Source organism: Schistocerca piceifrons, chromosome 7 (assembly GCF_021461385.2).
Source record: "Schistocerca piceifrons isolate TAMUIC-IGC-003096 chromosome 7, iqSchPice1.1, whole genome shotgun sequence".
Lineage (NCBI taxonomy): Eukaryota > Metazoa > Arthropoda > Insecta > Orthoptera > Acrididae > Schistocerca > Schistocerca piceifrons.
This window is the reverse complement of record NC_060144.1, coordinates 481,008,877-481,028,162: the sequence shown is the minus strand read 5'-3', so window position 1 is coordinate 481,028,162 and position 19,286 is coordinate 481,008,877. Positions and strand designations below refer to the sequence as shown.

Sequence of the window (19,286 nt, the reverse complement as noted above, 5' to 3'; positions counted from 1 at the left end):
GTTTGTAGTAGCTTACCCGCATTCCTATTTTCCTATTCATTATTAAACCTACTCCTGCATTACCCCTATTTGATTTTGTGTTTATAACCCTGTAGTCACCTGACCAGAAGTCTTGTTCCTCCTGCCACCGAACTTCACTAATTCCCACTATATCTAACTTCAACCTATCCATTTCCCTTTTTAAATTTTCTAACCTACCTGCCCGATTAAGGGATCTGACATTCCACGCTCCGATCCATAGAACGCCAGTTTTCTTTCTCCTGATAACGACATCCTCTTGAGTAGTCCCCGCCCGGAGATCCGAATGGGGGACTATTTTACCTCCGGAATATTTTACCCAAGAGGACGCCATCATCATGTAATCATACAGTAAAGCTGCATGCCCTCGGGAAAAATTACGGCTGTAGTTTCCCCTTGCTTTCAGCCGTTCGCAGTACCAGCACAGCAAGGCCGTTTTGGTTATTGTTACAAGGCCAGATCAGTCAATCATCCAGACTGTTGCCCTTGCAACTACTGAAAAGGCTGCTGCCCCTCTTCAGGAACCACACGTTTGTCTGGCCTCTCAACAGATACCCCTCCGTTGTGGTTGCACCTACGGTACGGCTATCTGTATCGCTGAGGCACGCAAGCCTCCCCACCAACGGCAAGGTCCATGGTTCATGGGGGGGGTTTTTAGGAGTAGCAGTTTTTTAGGACTAGCATCCTTTTTTTGTAAATTTGTACCACAGCAACTCATGAACAGTGATGCATTACTCAACTTGTTATGAAAAACAGGCTTTGGTTGTGGGATGATAAGTGTCAGGAGGATTTTAATAACGTTACGCAGGTATTAATCAATGCAAACATTCTTAGCCACCCTGACGTGTCCAAGGATTTTGTCTATGCACAGATGCCTCATCTCAAGGGCTGGGGGTATGCTTGTTCCAGATGCGGCAGAAAGAAGGTAAGGAAGTACTCAAGGTCATCAGTTTTGCTAGTCGCATGTTTTCAGAAGCAGAAAGATCTTACTTTGTATCAGAATTGGAAAGTTTAGCGGTAATATGGGCATTTAAAAACTTTGAATATTTTTTGTGGGGCAAGACTACCAGAGTTTATTGTGACCTACCAAAGTTTATTGTGACCATCAGTCACTGTCATTTCTTTTAACATGTAAACTATTACACCATCGATTAGCTAGGTGGTGTCTATATTTACAAGAATTCAATTTCAAGATCGTTTATATTAAAGGAAGTTAAAATGTTATTGCAGATGCCTTGTCCAGGTTACCACAAGGTTTAGAGGAACTTGGTGAATTAACAGAGCAGGATGCAGAACTCAGAACGTTATTGATGCAAGGTACAGCACAACAGTATGATTACCATATGTCTCGTAAGCAAATGAAAATTATACAACAGCAAGATCACAGATGGAGTAAAGTCATGCGAAACCTTTAGCGAGATGAAGGTGGAAAAGTAAGTAAATGATATGAGGAGTACAAGGGTGTTTCATAGGAAACATGAAAAATCTGATTAATGGTGTGTGTGTGTGTGTGTGTGTGTGTGTGTGTGTGTGTGTGTGTGTGCGCGCGCGCGCGCGCGTGTGAGTGTATTCCTGAAGAATATATGGAGAAATTTATAAGACATACACATGAAATATGGTGACATTATGGAGTGAGCAAATGTACTGGAAATATTGCAACACTTTGTTATTTTCCAAATTTGAGAAGACAAGTCCTACAGGTATTAAGAAAGTGTGCAATACGTCAAAAGTCAAAACAGTACAATGTGTCAAAATATACTGAGCTGCACCCAATACTCACAAAAAATCCTATAGATATTGTATCCCTGGACATAGCTGGTTCATATCCAAGAAGTAAAGGAGGAGTAAGATATGTAGTATCACTATATGATATTTTCTTGAAACATATCAAAATGTATGCCATTAAAAATGCAACAGCCACAAATATCAGAAAAAGAATTGAGGGAGACTATTTGAGAAGAGTAAGTAAACCAAAGTCACTACTAACTGATAATGCTTCATAATTCGCTGGGCAAAAGTGGAAACAATTAATGACCTTACAGGGCATAAAGCACATATTAGTACGCCTTTTTAACCCAGAAGCAAGCCCAGTAGAATGGGTTTTTAAAGAATTTAACCAGTTTATTAGGATGTACACCTCTCACAAACACATGTGATGGGTAGAATACGTAACTCCTTTCAAGCAACTTGTCAATAATGGCAATTCTTCGATATGTGACACTTAGTTGAAAGTGTATATAATAGAGGGAAACATTCCATGTGGGAAAAATATATCTAAAAACAAAGATGATGAGACTTACCAAACAAAAGCGCTGGCAGGTCGATAGACACACAAACATACACACAAAATTCTAGCTTTCGCAACCAACGGTTGCTTCATCAGGAAAGACGGAAGGAGAGGGAAAGATGAAAGGATGTGGGTTTTAAGGGAGAGGGTAAGGAGTCATTCCAATCCCGGGAGCGGAAAGACTTACCTTAGGGGGAAAAAAGGACGGGTATACACTCGCACACACACACATATCCATCCGCACATACACAGACACAAGCAGACATATGTATCATGTGTGTGCATGAATAATAGTATACTGAACAACAGTATCACGTATTTTTTATTTATTGAAATGGAGTGAAAACCATATAAGGAGGATTTTCTCGATTATGACAAGCATCGGTGTTCTCTGAGTCTGCTGTCTGTAATTACAATTGAAATATAAGCAAAATCTGATAGCCAAGAAAAATTCAAATAAGCACAGAACATTTCTAATAATGCAGTCATATTATATCCAGCAAAAATGTGTTTTCATATCAATATTTAATAATATTTATTTAGTAATAATATTTTTATTTATTTATTTTTTATTAATACAACACACTGCCTGCTCAGTACTCTGTTCTCGCATTCATCCTTGTTCACAGCCAAGCAGGTGTAGTGATCCCTCTCCAAACATTCCGTGATGCTGTGCTTTAGCTACTGTGAAACAAGGACTGCAATCTCTTCAAGGATGCAAGTCATTTGTAACAACAGCAACTAATATACAAATAAAAGATCTCAATCACAATTCGGTCCAATTCTCAAAATTACGCTCGTTACACGATCTAATGACGCCTGTTGGTACTACCTCCACTACGGCTCTCACTGCTGTGATTTAGTTGCAAGATAACAATTACAGTCAGTTTAACAGTATTTACTTCATTAGTTAAACATTTCACTCGGGATTAATTTTCTTCCTTGTTTCATTTGAATGTCACCATCATGTTCTAAAGCAGACTAAAAGCTGGTTATGTTTTTAATACGTCAACAGCGACCGAATCTCTCATCTGCAACCCACTCAGAAATCATTACAGTGTCTCATAACCAAATAAAATATGTACAGACTGGAGTTAAGAATCAAGTTTGAAGGACAACATTTTCACCTTTGAATGTTACCTTTACTCAAGAATCAGCACAATGTTTTTATACAATATTTACACATATATGAAAACTTTTATTGGAAACCTGTTCAAACACAACAAGAGTTTGTATGATGTTAGAATTTAAAGCTATTTCTTCCTGTGTTTCACAAAATTATCAAACTTTAAGCAGCACAATAGATTGTTGTTGTGGGTAATTTGTAGTTCCTCATGTATACCTTGCACTAGCACCATTTGAGTCATTTGTCATAGCAATATCAATGCTGTATCGAGTGCTACAGCATATCAGGAAATACTGAGCCTGTTTGAGCTCGAGTATTGTTTTCCCAGTCCCCCCCCCCCCCCCCCCCTTCCAAATGAATCTGGATGTGTCCTCAGAAGTGAAAGATTATCTGTAAATGTAAGACGACCCCTATATACTCTATTAAACAATGTAAAAATGTTAACATCATCAGTAATAGTTTAATCTGTGAATACAAGATGATCCTGTATTTTTCAAATGACGAATTTGAGAAAAAAATGTGTCTTATAATTGGGTAAATATGGTAGTTATTTTACAATATGACATAGCACCATATTCAGAAAACTTTATGGTAACCACCTTCTCATGAAAGCCCGTGCAATTGTATACCATTTCAATCATATACCACAGTTAAATTTTCATCCCTCATGATGGACTGAATGATTTCTCCTTCATCTGCAGAGACAGTACTACTTGCACTAATGATCTGGGTCTTGGCTCTGTGTCCATCTTGACTTTGATAATGTGTTCACTATGCAGTTCATTGTAGTCCATCCACGTTTTTGTTTTCTTACTTATTATTAGACCCATTCTTGCATTATCTCTATTTGATTAGTGTGACCGGAAATCCTGGTCTTTCTATGACCACGCTTCCCTACTTCCCACAACATCTAACTTCAACCAACCTACTTCACAGCAAGATGTGGAAATGTAAAATGAATCTGTTTCTTCTTTGCGATTTCTTCTATGCTGTAGATCAGTCCTCAAGTAGAAGTAAGTGATACAGTATAGCATAAAGTAAATAGTTGCCGGCTGTGAAAATGTGTTGCCTGGCATATCATACAAATAAGCAACTGCACTATGAATTCCTACCTGTGCAATAAGATTTCATTTGGTTTGCTTTTGAAAGATACTTTTTTTCTCATGAGACATTATTCATTCTGTGTTTTTCTGTTGACTTCCAAACAGATCCGCATGTTAGTTTGAGACATACCTTATAAGACTCTCCAGTAAACGTACAGTAGTCCTTGCAGCATTTCTAGAGTCGGCCTTACGCTGAGCTTGGTAGTATTGTGTCAAAATGACATTGGCTTCCTCTGTGAAGGATGGTTGAATGTGCTTGATGATGCAGAAATATGCCTGCAGCTTTTCTAGCTCCCACAAATCACTGGAACTGCATTTGCTCTCCTCAGAAAAGATCCTGACAGGATCCCTCCCTTTCAGAATAAAGCCTGAAACTAGCCTGCAAAAATATTGAGAGACTGTGAAAATAAGCAGGAACATGTAGACATGCACTTACATACAGCTTGCTCTTGACAGGGTCTTTCTGAAAGCTTTGACGTTGTGGTCTGAACTTCCTTGCCAGGCACACAACTGCATTGTCAAAAAAAATGTATCACTAAAAGTATAAAGCAAGAATAACTATAACAAAAAAATTGAGAGGAAACATCTACAACATCATGTTCTACATTTCCAGTGCTTAGCTGATTAGGAGCTTTTCAATACAGTGGTTTATTTTCAATTTCAAAGTGGGTTTAAGTGTGTACTAGTACCATGAGCCATTGCAACTGATGTTTGGGAATTATCTCTCTCCATTGTTAAGTCTGCCAGAAGTAGCAAAGAATGTGCACAATTCTGGTAACGTTAAGTCCTTGGAGGAATATAACCAATTTGATGAGTGAAACCAACAACTCAATGTATAGTTGAGACACTCAGTAAACAAGACTGTGAACATTGCTAGCTTTTGGATGACGTGGGAAAAATATATCTAAAAAGAAAGATGATGAAACTTACCAAACAAAAGCGCTGGCAGGTCGATAGACACTTGTGTCTGCTTGTGTCTGTATATGTGTGGATGGATATGTGTGTGTGTGCGAGTGTATACCTGTCCTTTTTTCCCCCTAAGGTAAGTCTTTCCGCTCCCGGGATTGGAATGACTCCTTACCCTCTCCCTTAAAACCCATATCCTTTTGTCTTTCCTTCTCCTTCCCTCTTTCCTGACGAGGCAACCATTGGTTGCGAAAGCTAGAATTTTGTGTGTATGTTTGTGTGTCTATCGACCTGCCAGCGCTTTTGTTTGGTAAGTTTCATCATCTTTCTTTTTAGATATATATATATATATATATATATATATATATATATATATATATATATATATATATATATATATATATCTCTAAAAAGAAAGATGATGAAACTTACCAAACAAAAGCGCTGGCAGGTCGATAGACACACAAACAAACACAAACATACACACAAAATTCTAGCTCCCTCTTTCCTGACGAGGCAACCATTGGTTGCGAAAGCTAGAATTTTGTGTGTATGTTTGTGTTTGTTTGTGTGTCTATCGACCTGCCAGCGCTTTTGTTTGGTAAGTTTCATCATCTTTCTTTTTAGATATATTTTTCCCACGTGGAATGTTTCCCTCTATTATATATATATATATATATATATATATACACTGCCCCAGCACTGGAGTTCAAATGGGGTGAGGGGCTGCATGGTGTGAATTTGGTGAGAGGAGGAATGAGATGGGCAGTGGGAGGGAGGGTTGAGGTAGGGTGACTGACATGTGGGAAAGAGGGGCAGCAAGCACACAAAATAGGAATGTGGCACAGGTGAGCAAGTTCTCACCCCCAGGCAGAGGGAACTGTGTGTTGCGCACAATGATGTAGAGGTGTAGATTTGCAGTGCAAGTGGGCGTACGCCAGGGGCACAAACTATGGAGTGAAGGATGCGAATGCAGGATGAGTGAAGTTAATGTGCATTTACACAGGCCATATCATATAAATTGTATATAGCCACCAATATGGCTCAATAACATTGCCAAGTACAAATACTGCAGCTACAAGTTTAGCAACATTGCTGGCCACTGTGGCCTGGCAATATTTGTAGCAATCCATTTTTGGACCAGAACTGTTTACACAGTCCACAATATTGTTACAAACTGGACAAAACCGAACTAGTGGATGTGGGTGCAGCTCTACTCCAGAGTAGATGTGGTGTAAGGATGGATTAAGATATTATATAGATTCAGTAGGCAATGGAGTATGACTTTCGGAGGGACGGAAAGGATTGTGGGTAGGATGTTCCACATTTCTGGGTGCAATGATACACAGTTGAAGCCCTGTTGAAAGATACGATTAAGTTGTTCCACACATTAATATTCCAACAGCCTCAGGAACCACTGTAATCATGTCATCCATTTCACTATCCAATATTATAATGACTTGGCGTGAACCAAATGGAATGAAAAATGAATTTGAGGGTACTCTATCAAGAAATAAACAAACTGTACTGGATGCTGCAGTCTTAATCTACATCAGAATTTAAAGTGGTCACAGACTAGTGCAGTGCAGACTCAAAATAAATACCAAGCCACAAGGGAATCAAACTGTTTGCAGGAAATCAGAAATGTATGCTTTGAAAATTTACTTAATAATAGAACATTATATCAGATTAAATTAAGTAACAAGTTCTGGGTTTTGGGAAAATGTAAGGTTAGAAGGAAATAGATAAAAGAAACAATCACATAATAAATGGAGTTGGCAAAAATGCTTTGAAACATACAAAAAGAAAAATCCCAAATGGGAGATGGGGATGGAGTGGGGGTGATGGGATGGAGGGGGAAGAGGGGGGGAATTGTTCAAAGAATTTTTTAAATGTTTATAGTATTTAAGAGATGAATTCCAAAACACATAGTTAAACATGGAAATAACGACATTTGTGAATGAACAAGAGATGACGTGTATAGTTTTTTGAAGTATCTTGAAAGGCACAAAGAGAAGATACTGTGTCACTAGAAATGATCAGAACTGGAGGAAGAGCAATACAAAAAGTAATTTCAAAATTATTTCCTGAAATTCTGTAGGTTACGACAAGTCCCAGACATTGGAACATAGCTCTAATGTTTCTACTTTCCAAGGATGGCGACAAGCAAGACTGAAACACTACAGACCAATCAGCCACCTAAGTGAAATGAACAAGGTATTCACTACAATGTCAACAACCTCGTAGGAAAAATAACAAGGGATTTTTCTTGCAAGTCATTAACAGAACTGCAGAATGTAGCAATGAGTATAACTCAGCACTTTGTCTAGGGTTCATATATTCTGAGAAAGCTTTTTAGCCAGTTTCAACAGAATTTCAACTGAAATCCATTTAGAAAGAAGGTCTGATTCAACCTTTGTTAGTATACTGAGAAGTATATACGTCAATGCTACAGCTTCTATTACCACTCATCATGGTACTGGGTAATTCAAAAGTGAAAGGGGGCCAAGGAATGAGATTCTGTACAGGAGAATCCCTCTAATCCATCACCTTCGAGACCAGGACCATGGTCGGAACGAAAAAAAGGTCGGATTAACTGAAAAATCAAATATTTATTGCAAAAAATATAAAAAGACATTTAGTACAAAAAATTAAATTATTTAAGAACTAAAAGACGTCTACAGTAATATAAAAAGATGTTTTTTACACAGTGTTAAACAATATATTAACTAAAAAAGTCTACACACACTATAATATGTATTGGTTTTAAAAGGAAAAACGACAAACAAATTACAGTGCTGTACTGTACTTAATAACGTATAAACGATCTATACTGTAAACTAAAAAATGTATATAACATTGTAGATAAAAAAGAAATTTTTTGAAAAGAAATAAACTACTGTACGTATAAACTAAGAAATGATTATACTGTATGCATTGTTTTTATAGTAACAACGAAAACAAATTACTTGGAAAAAAAGTCAGTGATACATTTTTGTTTAGCAGATGTTATTCTAGATTTCGCTGCAGTGTCCCTCCATTTTTTTATCCACAAAACGTCCATTGGAGTTTAGTTGGATTCTGTTCGAGGTATTGAAGGGCAATGTCAAAAGTGTTTTTTTGCATCGTTGTGTGAAATCCGATGGGTTGTCCGTCTTTGCCTTCCGAGTCCTCATTCACAGTTTCCTGGCTAACAGCGGCAACAATCTGGTCGTCATTGAGCTCTTCAAAAGTGTCACAGTCTTTGTCACATTTGTTGATCCACTCTTAAACTTCATTACCAGGGACGTTCAGCTCCAGAGTTTGTAGATCTTTAATGATATCCAGTGCTTCGTTGTTTTGCTCATCTTCGGTACGCTAATTTTCAGACATAACTTGTGGCCAAAGCTTACGCCACGATTTCCGCAGTGTGTCAGGTTTCAGTTCATTCCATGCTGCAGTGATTGTGTAGATAGCATCTTTGATGTTCAGGGATTTCATTGCCTCAAGTAAGTTATGACCCCCTCCAGATTTTTCCAAGATTTAGCTGATATATTTTCTGCGATATCGCCTTTTTAACCATTCGCTAATGCCCTGATCCATTGGTTGGATGAGTGAGGTCACATTAGGAGGCAGAAAGAGAGCTTTTACGTCCCCTTTCATCAAATCTTCCTCAGATAGATGTGATGGTGCATTATCCAAAAGCAGTAGAGCACAGACAGATTTTTTTGCTTCAAGTCTTTTTCAACTGATGGCACAAACTCGTTGAAAAACCAGGATTTAAAAAGGTTGCAGTCCACCCAAGCAGATTTTTGATGATGACCATCACCATCACCACCACCATCATCATCATCATTTAAGACTGATTATGCCTTTCAGCATTCAGTCTGGAGGATAGTCCCCCTTATAAAATTCCTCCATGATCCCCTATTCAGTGCTAACATTGGTGCCTCTTCTGATGTTACGCCTATTACTTCAACATCATTCTTAACCGAATCCAGGTACCTTCTCTTTGGTCTACCCCGACTCCTACCCTCTACTGCTGAACCCATGAGTCTCTTGGGTAACCTGCTTCTCCCATGCGTGTAACATGCCCCCACCATCTAAGTCTGTTCGCCCTGACTGCTGCACCTATAGAGTTCATTCCCAGTTTTTCCTTTGATTTCCTCATTGTGGACACCCTCCTGCCATTGTTCCCATCTACTAGTACCTGCAATCATCCTAGCTACTTTCATATCCGTAACCTCAACCCTATTGATAAGGTAACCTGAATCCACCCAGCTTTCGCTCCCATACAACAAAGTTGTTTGAAAGATTGAACGGTGCACAGATAACTTAGTCTTGGTACGGACTTCCTTCTTGCAGAAGAGAGTAGATCGTAGCTGAGTGCTCACTGAATTAGCTTTGCTACATCTCGCTTCCAGTTCTTTCACTATGTTGCCATCCTGTGAGAATATGCATCCTAAGTACTTGAAACCGTCCACCTGTTCTAACTTTGTTCCTCCTATTTGGCACTCAATCCGTTTATATCTCTTTCCCACTGACATTACTTTCGTTTTGGAGAGGCTATTCTTCATACCATAGTTCTTACATTTCTGATCTAGCTCTGAAATATTACTTTGCAAACTTTCTATCGAATCTGCCATCACAACTAAGTCATCCGCATATGCGAGACTGCTCATTTTGTGTTCACATATCTTAATCTCACCCAGCCAGTCTATTGTTTTCAACATATGATCCATACATAATATGAACAACAGTGGAGACATGTTGCAGCCTTGTCTTACCCCTGAAACTACTCTGAACCATGAACTCAATTTACCGTCAACTCTAACTGCTGCCTGACTACGTAAAGACCTTTAATTGCTTGCAAAAGTTTGGCTCCTATTCCATACTCATGTAGAACAGACAATAACTTCCTCCTAGGAACCCGGTCATATGCCTTTTCTAGATCTATAAAGCATAGATAGAATTCCCTGTTCCACTCGTAACACTTCTCCATTATTTGCCGTAAGCTAAAGATCTGGTCCTGATAACCTCTCAAGAGGCATAAACCCCCACTGATTTTCATCCAATTTGTCCTCAACTAATACTCGCACTTTCCTTTCAACAATACCTGAGAAGATTTTGCCCACAACCCTGATTAAAGAGATACCTCTGTAGTTGTTACAATCTTTTCTGTTTCCATGTTTAAAGATTGGTGTGATTACTGCCTTCGTCCAGTCTGATGGAACCTGTTCCGACTCCCACGCCACTTCAATTATCCAGTGTAGCCATTTAAGACCTGGCATTCCACTGTATTTGACGAGTTCCGACTTAATTTCATCCACCCCAGATTTTTGACTGCGGTAATAAACCGGCAAGAAAGATAAGTTTATATTTTTGAAAGCCCTTGGCTTCTTCGATTTGCCAATGACGAACAAGGGGAGCTTGTGGGCACCATCTGCATTGCTACAAGGAATGACTGTTATTCTATCTTTTGTAAGTTTTGTTCCTACCACGGATTCATTTGAAGCTGCAAGTGTTTTTGTTGGCAACATTTTAAAGATCGGCCCTGTCTCGTCGATGTTAACACTTGGCAGGGTAACATTTCATTTTCTTCTACAATTTCTCGAAACTTAACAGAAAACTCCTTAGCAGCTCCGGCAGTGGCAGATAGTTTTTCACCAGAAATAGAAACAAATTGAACACCAAGACGAGGTTTCCAACGATCAATCCAGCCTTCACTGACAGCAAATTTACTTTCGGCTTCCAGTTTTTTGTGCAAAACTATTACTTTTTCTTTGAGAATTGGCCTGGATATTGGAGTTCCTTTCCTTCTTTCTTGACAAAACGACATCCACAATCCATTATCAAGCAGTTCAAGTTTAGGCTCTTTTAATGTTTTGCGATTCTTCAGAGTGTTTTCACCATCAGTCGTAACTGTATAGGATTCAATGTCTTTCCGATTCTTCCTCCAATCCTTAATTGTCGTAACATCTACATTCAGTTCCTTTGCAATTTTTTGGAGCGATTCTCCTTCGTCCAGTCTTTGTAGCACTGTTAATTTTTCATTTAGTGTTTACGTTTGAATCCAGACATGTTGAAAAACAGACAACTGTACACACAATGAATCTACAGTAATAAGTACTATAGAGAACACGGAATTAAGCAAACAATGACAATTTTTAATCCCAACAAAGGATAAAACTGCACAATAACGTACAGTATAACAATATGCACAGCGACAGACACCACAACAATGGCCCGACAGGCCTCCAGTCAGTGACAAGTTGGCACAGGCTCGCGAGCCTGAGCACGGTCGGACTAACCAGAGTGACAGACCATTCAAGGTTGGATTAGAGGGGTTCTACTGCATCTTCAAACCTATTCTCATCAGTTCTAGAAGAAATTTTACACCATTACATTGGGTAAAAGAAGACGGAATACATGTGAATGGAACAAACCTGTACAATCTTTGTTTTGATGATGACATTGTACAGTTTTCTTTGAACACAGAACAAGAAATCAAAGAATTTCTTAGTTCAAATTTGAAAGTTGGTCTGAAAATCTGTTATAACGAACAAAAACAATATATAATCAACATACTGAAAAAAACTGTTCACATTAACAACAGAAGAATAGGACCAGTTCAAGAGATTTGCTATTTAGAGTGGATGGGCAGCAAGAGATCACTAAAATGGAAATTTGGAAAAATGAAAATAGTTTTCAAAATTTAACTTATCATAGGCATTAAATGGAAAGTGTACAGTCTAAAAACACTTGTTTTTGTTTACTGTCTTGACTTTTTATTCTTCGACAAAATAAGATATGGCAGGACAGGATGTAGGAGAACGTGGCACAGGTGCACAACATACGGGTCTTTCTAACATTCAGCATAATCTGGATCACATAAAATTACTTAATATAAATGTGAATTTACTTTCAATACTATTAAGGACAGACAGTAAATACAAGTTTTTCCAAGCAGTGTTCTTGTGCTTTAGAATGTTACCTGTCCCAGTCAGAATTTCTTGAATCTAGAAGTATAAGAACTAGGTCAAAGCGACTTAATAATGGACTCGCCAGTGCTATGTTAATGTTGATTGGCTGCTCGGGGTCGTAATGTCCTTTAGGGTTGGTAGCAGCAAGTACAGTACATCTGGTGTTCAACTTGCACACTAAACCAGCCTGAAATTGAATATAATTAAATAGTTACAAAAGGCTTCTGAAGTGAAACATAAACTTAGTTGCACAATGGAAATATGCTGATAAAAGACCATTTTGGTTCAGGTAGCCACATTCTCTGTATTGATAGAACTTTTGTGGGCCCTGCACCTTTCGATGTATGATAGAAAGATAGCAAAAGTTTGGGAGCATATGAAAAATTTGAAGAACACTCTAGCAACATTTGAGAAAAATACATAGAGAAATTTTTCTCAAAGAGGAAAAAGACAGGGAAGAACAAGTACAAATACCAGTAAAGAGAAGAAGTGTAACACTGCACATCTAATTCTGTATACTGCAACCATTCAATTTGGGAATTTACATGTTGGAATATATGGTTTCTTTGTTTTTCTCTATAGATTTTTCAGAGTTTACAAGTATTACCTACCTCCACAATCTAAGGTTAGCTTGGTATGAATGACACTGTTACTGACAGGCTGTTAAACCCCACTCTTCCTTCTTTTAGATTGTTGTTAGATAATCCAGATAATAATAATAATAATAATAATAATAATAATAATAATAATAATAATATTTATTCAACATCGAATAATCAAATACAATCCCTAGAAACAATACAGTTTCAGGACATCATACAGATTATTCTTCTGAATACGTCAGTGTATAAATTACAAACTAAAGATTTGTTTGTATTAATAAATTTTACATTTTGATGGATTTTACATTTGGTAGTTGATGGATTTTACATCTGGTAGTAATCAATCACAATATTACAAATATTGTTTATATCAACATTATATTAGTTGTAGGTTACTGAAAACTATGAGCTTGACATATTTATGAAGCATTTTTCATACAGATATAGTACTCGTCTAGGGAATAAAAAGGGCTTTCAATTAGAATTCTTTTTAGCTGATCTTTTAATTTGTTAGTAGGAAGGGTTGTGAGACTTTTTGGTAGGGCATTGGCTAGCTCCAGCCCAGCATGAAGTGCATTTTTTTTCTTATAGTATTGCAATTGTAAATGCCACTATTGCTCTCAACTCTGAAAAGATTGTTGACAACAAATTTCAAGAGTAAATAATTTACTCTTGTAGATAATATCCACATCTGCTTTAGCAAATAGCTGGAAACTGTATTGTTATAGAAAGATGAAAAGTTCTTAGACTAACCCTGAAAGACTTTTTTATGTCAAAATTATATTTTATCTTTTGACAGTCCATTTCTCAGTCAATGCACTTTGACCAATGTTTTTGCAATGAATATATTTTGTCCTGGGAATCAGATTCTAGAAGCCCACTTATTTACATCAGCTACAATTTTTGCATTGGACCCAACATGTTTTCCAGTAACAAACAACATTAGATGCAGTAATATGTGGATATCAGATATCCTTTGTAGTTCAGCATTAGCGTTGCTAGCTAATGATGTTTAGAAACTGGCTTCAGTTCTTAGGGACCACCAGAAATTTTCCTTTGGTGAATACCACTAAAAACAGGGTTCACTCTGCTCCACAAGGCCAAATGAGAAGCTAATAGATGACTTTAAAAGCGATCATTTCAGGTTAGGCTTTACCGTGAATGTTACTGATACCAAATGAAACAACAAGTTTACTGTTGTCAGTCACTATTTATATCCACAATGCGTTTTGAACGTTTTAAACGTCCACCATCAGGTGGATTTACAAGTGTTAGTAGGACATGTTTGTGTTGTGTTACAACATTGGGGTAACTTGTGGCACTGTCTAGTGGAGAAACAAAAACACTACTTCAGAATGTGGTTTTAGGGAGGTTTTTGACTAAAAATTAAACTTACAGTATATGTAAATGTGAAACTCAAACAATTAAAGACCTCCAGTGGTTCTATGTTCCTATCTCTGTCGTAATTCATCAAATGTAAACTGTCATACTTAAAGAATATTTAGCAAAACAACACAAGTATTTCGTAATAAGTTTCAAAGGATTTTGGAGATCTTTGTGTGAGTTGATGAATACATGCATCAGAATAAATATTTCAAGTGGTATACAAATCCTATTCTGTCAACTTTATATAGCTTAAAATTTCATACTCATTTGTATATTCAGATGACCTGTCGCAAAACATAAGTACAATAATTATGTTGCCAACAGTGGTACAATTATACATAAATAGCAAATTTTGCTGGGATATCAACAATATAGGAAAAGACAAATAGCTCCTTACCATAAAGATGGCATGTTAAGTTGCAGATAGCTATAATTAAAAGCACTTACATGTAAGCTTTTGGCCACGGCCTCCGTCAGTAAAAGAGAGACAGACACACACCATTAATTCACACAAGTCAGCACACCCTATCCAGACATGACTACCAACTCCAGCAGCCCAGACCAGAATTTCTGTCATTTAAGATGGATTCAGGTTGTGTTCTATGATGATTGAATATTTGGAATGTTTCAAGAATGTCTAATTTTTTTGCGTTTGGGTTGGATATGTAACATACTGATACTTATGTTGCTGAACATGGTGTTTCTTTTCGTGCCAGTGATGTGTGGTACTTTTTGTTTCTTAGTGCTGCCACGAGTTCTTCAAATCTAATCTCAAATGATCCACCCGTATGGACTATGTAGAAATAGTCACAGTCCAAACATTCCATTTTGTATACATCTGTATGGTGAAGTGGATTCTGTGTGTTGCTGTTGTGAGGTAACTTCTACTCAAACTTGTTGTCAGTGGTCAAGGACATGTTTATGCCTCTTCATTTGAAGACATTGGTAATCTCATATGAATTTGTTGGGATTTGAGATTTAAATGGAAATGCTGTTCCAGTTTTAAACTAAATAACAAACTTTTATTAGTTCACTGAATGAAAGTAGCACGATTAGACTCTGAACCACCTCAACAAGTACTCAGAAGATCTTCCCAAGTACCAAGAATAAAGAACATGGATGAACATGCGTCCTAGCACACTGAGGATTCACAAGAACTAGAACCATCAACTTTGGAAGAAGCATTGCAATCTAGGGACCAGCAGAAATGGACTGAGGCAATTCAGGAAGAATTAAAGTCAGAATCAGAAAATCAAATGTGGGAATAAGCAATCCTGCCTCCAGGCAAAAAAGCTACATATGTCAAGAGGGTCTTTAAGACAAAGAGAGACTTACAAGGACACATAATCCGTCATAAAGCTCGTCTGGTAGTTAAGGGATGTGCACATGTCAGAAATATGGACTACGAAGAAACTTATGCGCCAGTGTTATGATACAATTCACTCAGATATTGATTTAGTTTAGCTGCTAAATTTAACTTGGACTTTGCTCATTGGGATATAGTGACAGCTTGTTGGCAAGCTAACTTAAAAGAAGAAATTTATGTCAAAATTTCCACAGTTGACTACATGACAAAGATGGTTAAATATGAAGGCATTAAAAGATTTAAGAAAGCAGTCTACAGACATAAAAAGTGACGTTTCAATTGGAACATTTAACTAGACAAAGCTCTATTAAGTCTGAATTTCAGTAAATCCACAGTTTACACTTGTGTTTACCACAAAAATGACGGAAGCGATATAGTCATTTTGGCAGCATATGTAGGTGACATGCTAATTTTGTGCAACAATCTGCAACAAAAAATTGCATTTAAGGAGAAATTAAAAGAGCACTTTAAACTAAAAGACCTTGGAGATGTATCCAATTATATAGGAATCCAAGTAACAATAGATCACAAGCATGGACTTTTATGGTTGGATAAGACCTATTATATAAATCAATTTTACAAATATATAACATGGAAGATTGTCATCTGGTATCCACACTGCTGGATAGATAGCCTAATGTATGTTCAACTAGGTACTAGACCAGATCTAGCAATGCAATTGGAGTGGTGAGTGAGTTTAACACTAACCCACGATTACCCCACTTGCAGCTGTAAAAAGAGTCCTTCAGTATCTAAAAGGAACTAAAGATTTCAAATTAAAATTTTCTAAAGACGAGGGCCATGACATCACAAGATACACTGATGCTGACTGGGCTGGGGGCACTGCAGATAGAAAATTGACCATTAGTTTTTTTCTTTTTTTCTCAAGGTGCAGCAACAGCAGAAAACAACCAACAGTAGCTCTCTCGACAACAGAAGCAGAGTACACAGCATTAGCTTCTCCATGTCAAGAAGCACTTCAGGCTGCAACAGCTCCAAAGAGAAATATCTCCTTTTCCAAATGAAGGCCCGATTAAATTGTTTTGTGACAACAAAGGTGCAACTTATCTGTCAAAGACAAGCAGATACAAAGGCTGCATTAAACTCATTGACACCAGGCATCATATCATCAGAGGACAAACTGTTTCAGGAGAAACAACAGTGGAGCAGATTTCAATGAGATGAATGCTCACAGCCGAAGAACCAGACATCATCAATTAATCAAAGAATTTGCACTACGAAACTGAAGCGCTGAGAGGCATCACTTCTAGTGGGGGTGTTGAAAATTTAGAATCAATGCCTCTGCTAGAACATTCATCTTTGGTGCAATTGCTATGGTCACTTTCATATACATACTCTTTTGCATCATTTTTCATTTTGAGTCTAATTGTGTTACTTTCATTCTGTGGACTAATAAAAGTTTGTTACTTGGTTTCACACGGAAAGTGCATTTTCATTTAAAGCTCAAATCACAAGGCATTATTTTCTTTTTGTTTTTTTTGTGATGTGATTGGTTTGCCACTATTGAGTGTTTTAAGGGTGTTTACTATGGAATATTTATAGCCATTTGCAATAGCTGTTTATTTTACTATTTCAATTTCTTGTTTACATTTATCTTCAGAGAGCAGTAGTTGGATAGCTCTGTTGACCATATACTGGAATACTGCCACTCTGTGGGGGCTGTGGGGTGACAGAAGCAGCTCTGAATGGTAGTGTGTGTTGTGATAGGCTTCCAATAAATTTCAAATTGGTGCCTATTATTCTTGTTTTAATGGTGCAGTATAAAAAATTTACACTATTGGCGGCTTAGTATTCAACTGTGAACTTCATATTTTCATGGGAGTTGAATAATTGGTGCAATTTATTGCTATCATCTTTTGTGTCATTGATTAAAATGATGGTATCATCTGTATATCTGTAGTAGCAGATGATATTTTTGTGAAGGTAGTGATTGTAATTCAGAGCTTCATCTTCTAAACTGTTTATAAATGTTTCAGGTAACAATCCGGAAACGTTTGAGCCCATTGCTAGGCCAGCTGTTTGTTTGTAGAGTTAATTGTTGAATTTGAAATAGTTGTGTGAGAATGTGAATTCCAATAGGTCCATTAGTTCAGTAATGCGAGTGGAAGGTTTTTAAGTTGGCAAAAATTATCTGTAGTGTGAATCTACCGGTACAGAGGAATAAAGGTTTTGTATGTCAAATTAGGCAAGTGTGGGTCCATAAATTCTTCTGTGTTTTTAAGTGAACTACTATAATCAAATGTGTAATTTTCTTTAAGAATTTTGGAGAGCTTTCTGCTGAATTTGAATGTTGAGCTGTTCCTGCAATTCACAATAGGCCTCATAGGAGCCCCATTTTTGTCTTTGGGTATGCTTAAGGTAAGTTGCTTGTGGGTTCATTGCTACAGTGTTTCTTGAATAGTGAGTAGAAAGTTTATGTTATTTGAGATGTATTTAATCTCTTTTTGTATTCTGGTTGTTGGATTTTATAGTATTTCTGTTATGTTGTTGGCCTGGAAGAAGTCTAAAGCTTTTTCTATGTATGTTGCTCTGTTCATTACACCAGTAGTAGTACCCTAGTCAGTTCTTACAATTATTGCATTATCTGTATTTAATTTAGGTGTGAAGCCTTCTTCTCTTTTCTTGTTTGGTGGGAAAGCAGAGATTTTGCAATCTCCTTCTCAATAATGTTGATTTTGTTGCAGGCTGCTATTCTATCAGTTTTCTTCTCAAAGGCGAGAGCTGAAAGCTGTGAAACACTAGTGATAAAGTTCTCTGAGTTCTTCTGGTCCAACTGAACTTGAATGTGGTGTTGTAATTTTTGCTGAATAGTGCCTCTTCCTCTGCAGTGGATTTTATGTCAGGGACGTTGAGGAAAGGGGTATAGAATGTCAGTTTCTTTCAGCTGGCTTGGTTCAGTTTTGGGAGGTAACATTTTTCGTAAAGTAGCTAGTTTTTTCATATGTGTGGCTTTTGTTTCCTGTACAATGAATTCAGTGTATTTTCCAACTTTTTCAAGTAATAGAATAATATTCAATGAAGCAGATTTTCCAACTGTACTCTGCTCTATAAAGCTGTGTATCATACATTTGTTTTTTTACTATAAATTTCTTTCAATTTGCTTTTCACCTGTAGTTTTTGTGAATTTTCCAATGATATCTTTGCAGTTGCTGGATCTGTTCTGACATCAATCTTGATATAATTTGGAATGATGTTTCCAGAATCAAATTTTCGCTCTGCAGTGGAGTGTGTGTTGATTTGAAACTTCTGGAAAATTAAAACTGTGTGCCGGACCGAGACTCAAACTTGGGACCTCTGTCTTTCATGGGCAAGTTTGGAAGGTAGGAGACAAGGTACTGGCAGAAGGAAAGCTGTGAGAAAGGGTCATGGTCGTGCTTAGGTAGGTCGGTGGAACGATGTTATTTCTGAGACAATTTCAGTAGAAGTGAACGTGCTGTGTTGTCATCGCAAACTTTTTTGATGTGTTTTTGTACTCAAAAATAGCCTCGACTGCGGACATTTCAGGTTAG

At 37.4% G+C, this 19,286-nt stretch overlaps 1 protein-coding gene across 2 annotated transcripts in view; it reads right to left on the bottom strand.

Annotated features, from left to right (window-relative positions):
* LOC124709124 (DNA helicase MCM9-like) overlaps positions 1-19,286 on the bottom strand; it is a 172,146-nt gene that overhangs the window by 41,343 nt on the left and 111,517 nt on the right. For both annotated transcript variants that reach the window (XM_047240782.1, XM_047240783.1), the window contains 2 exons: positions 12,414-12,589; positions 4,665-4,913 (listed from right to left, as the gene is read on the bottom strand). In XM_047240782.1, coding sequence (XP_047096738.1) covers positions 4,665-4,913; positions 12,414-12,589 — 425 coding nt within the window. The remainder of the gene's footprint in view (positions 1-4,664; positions 4,914-12,413; positions 12,590-19,286) is intronic.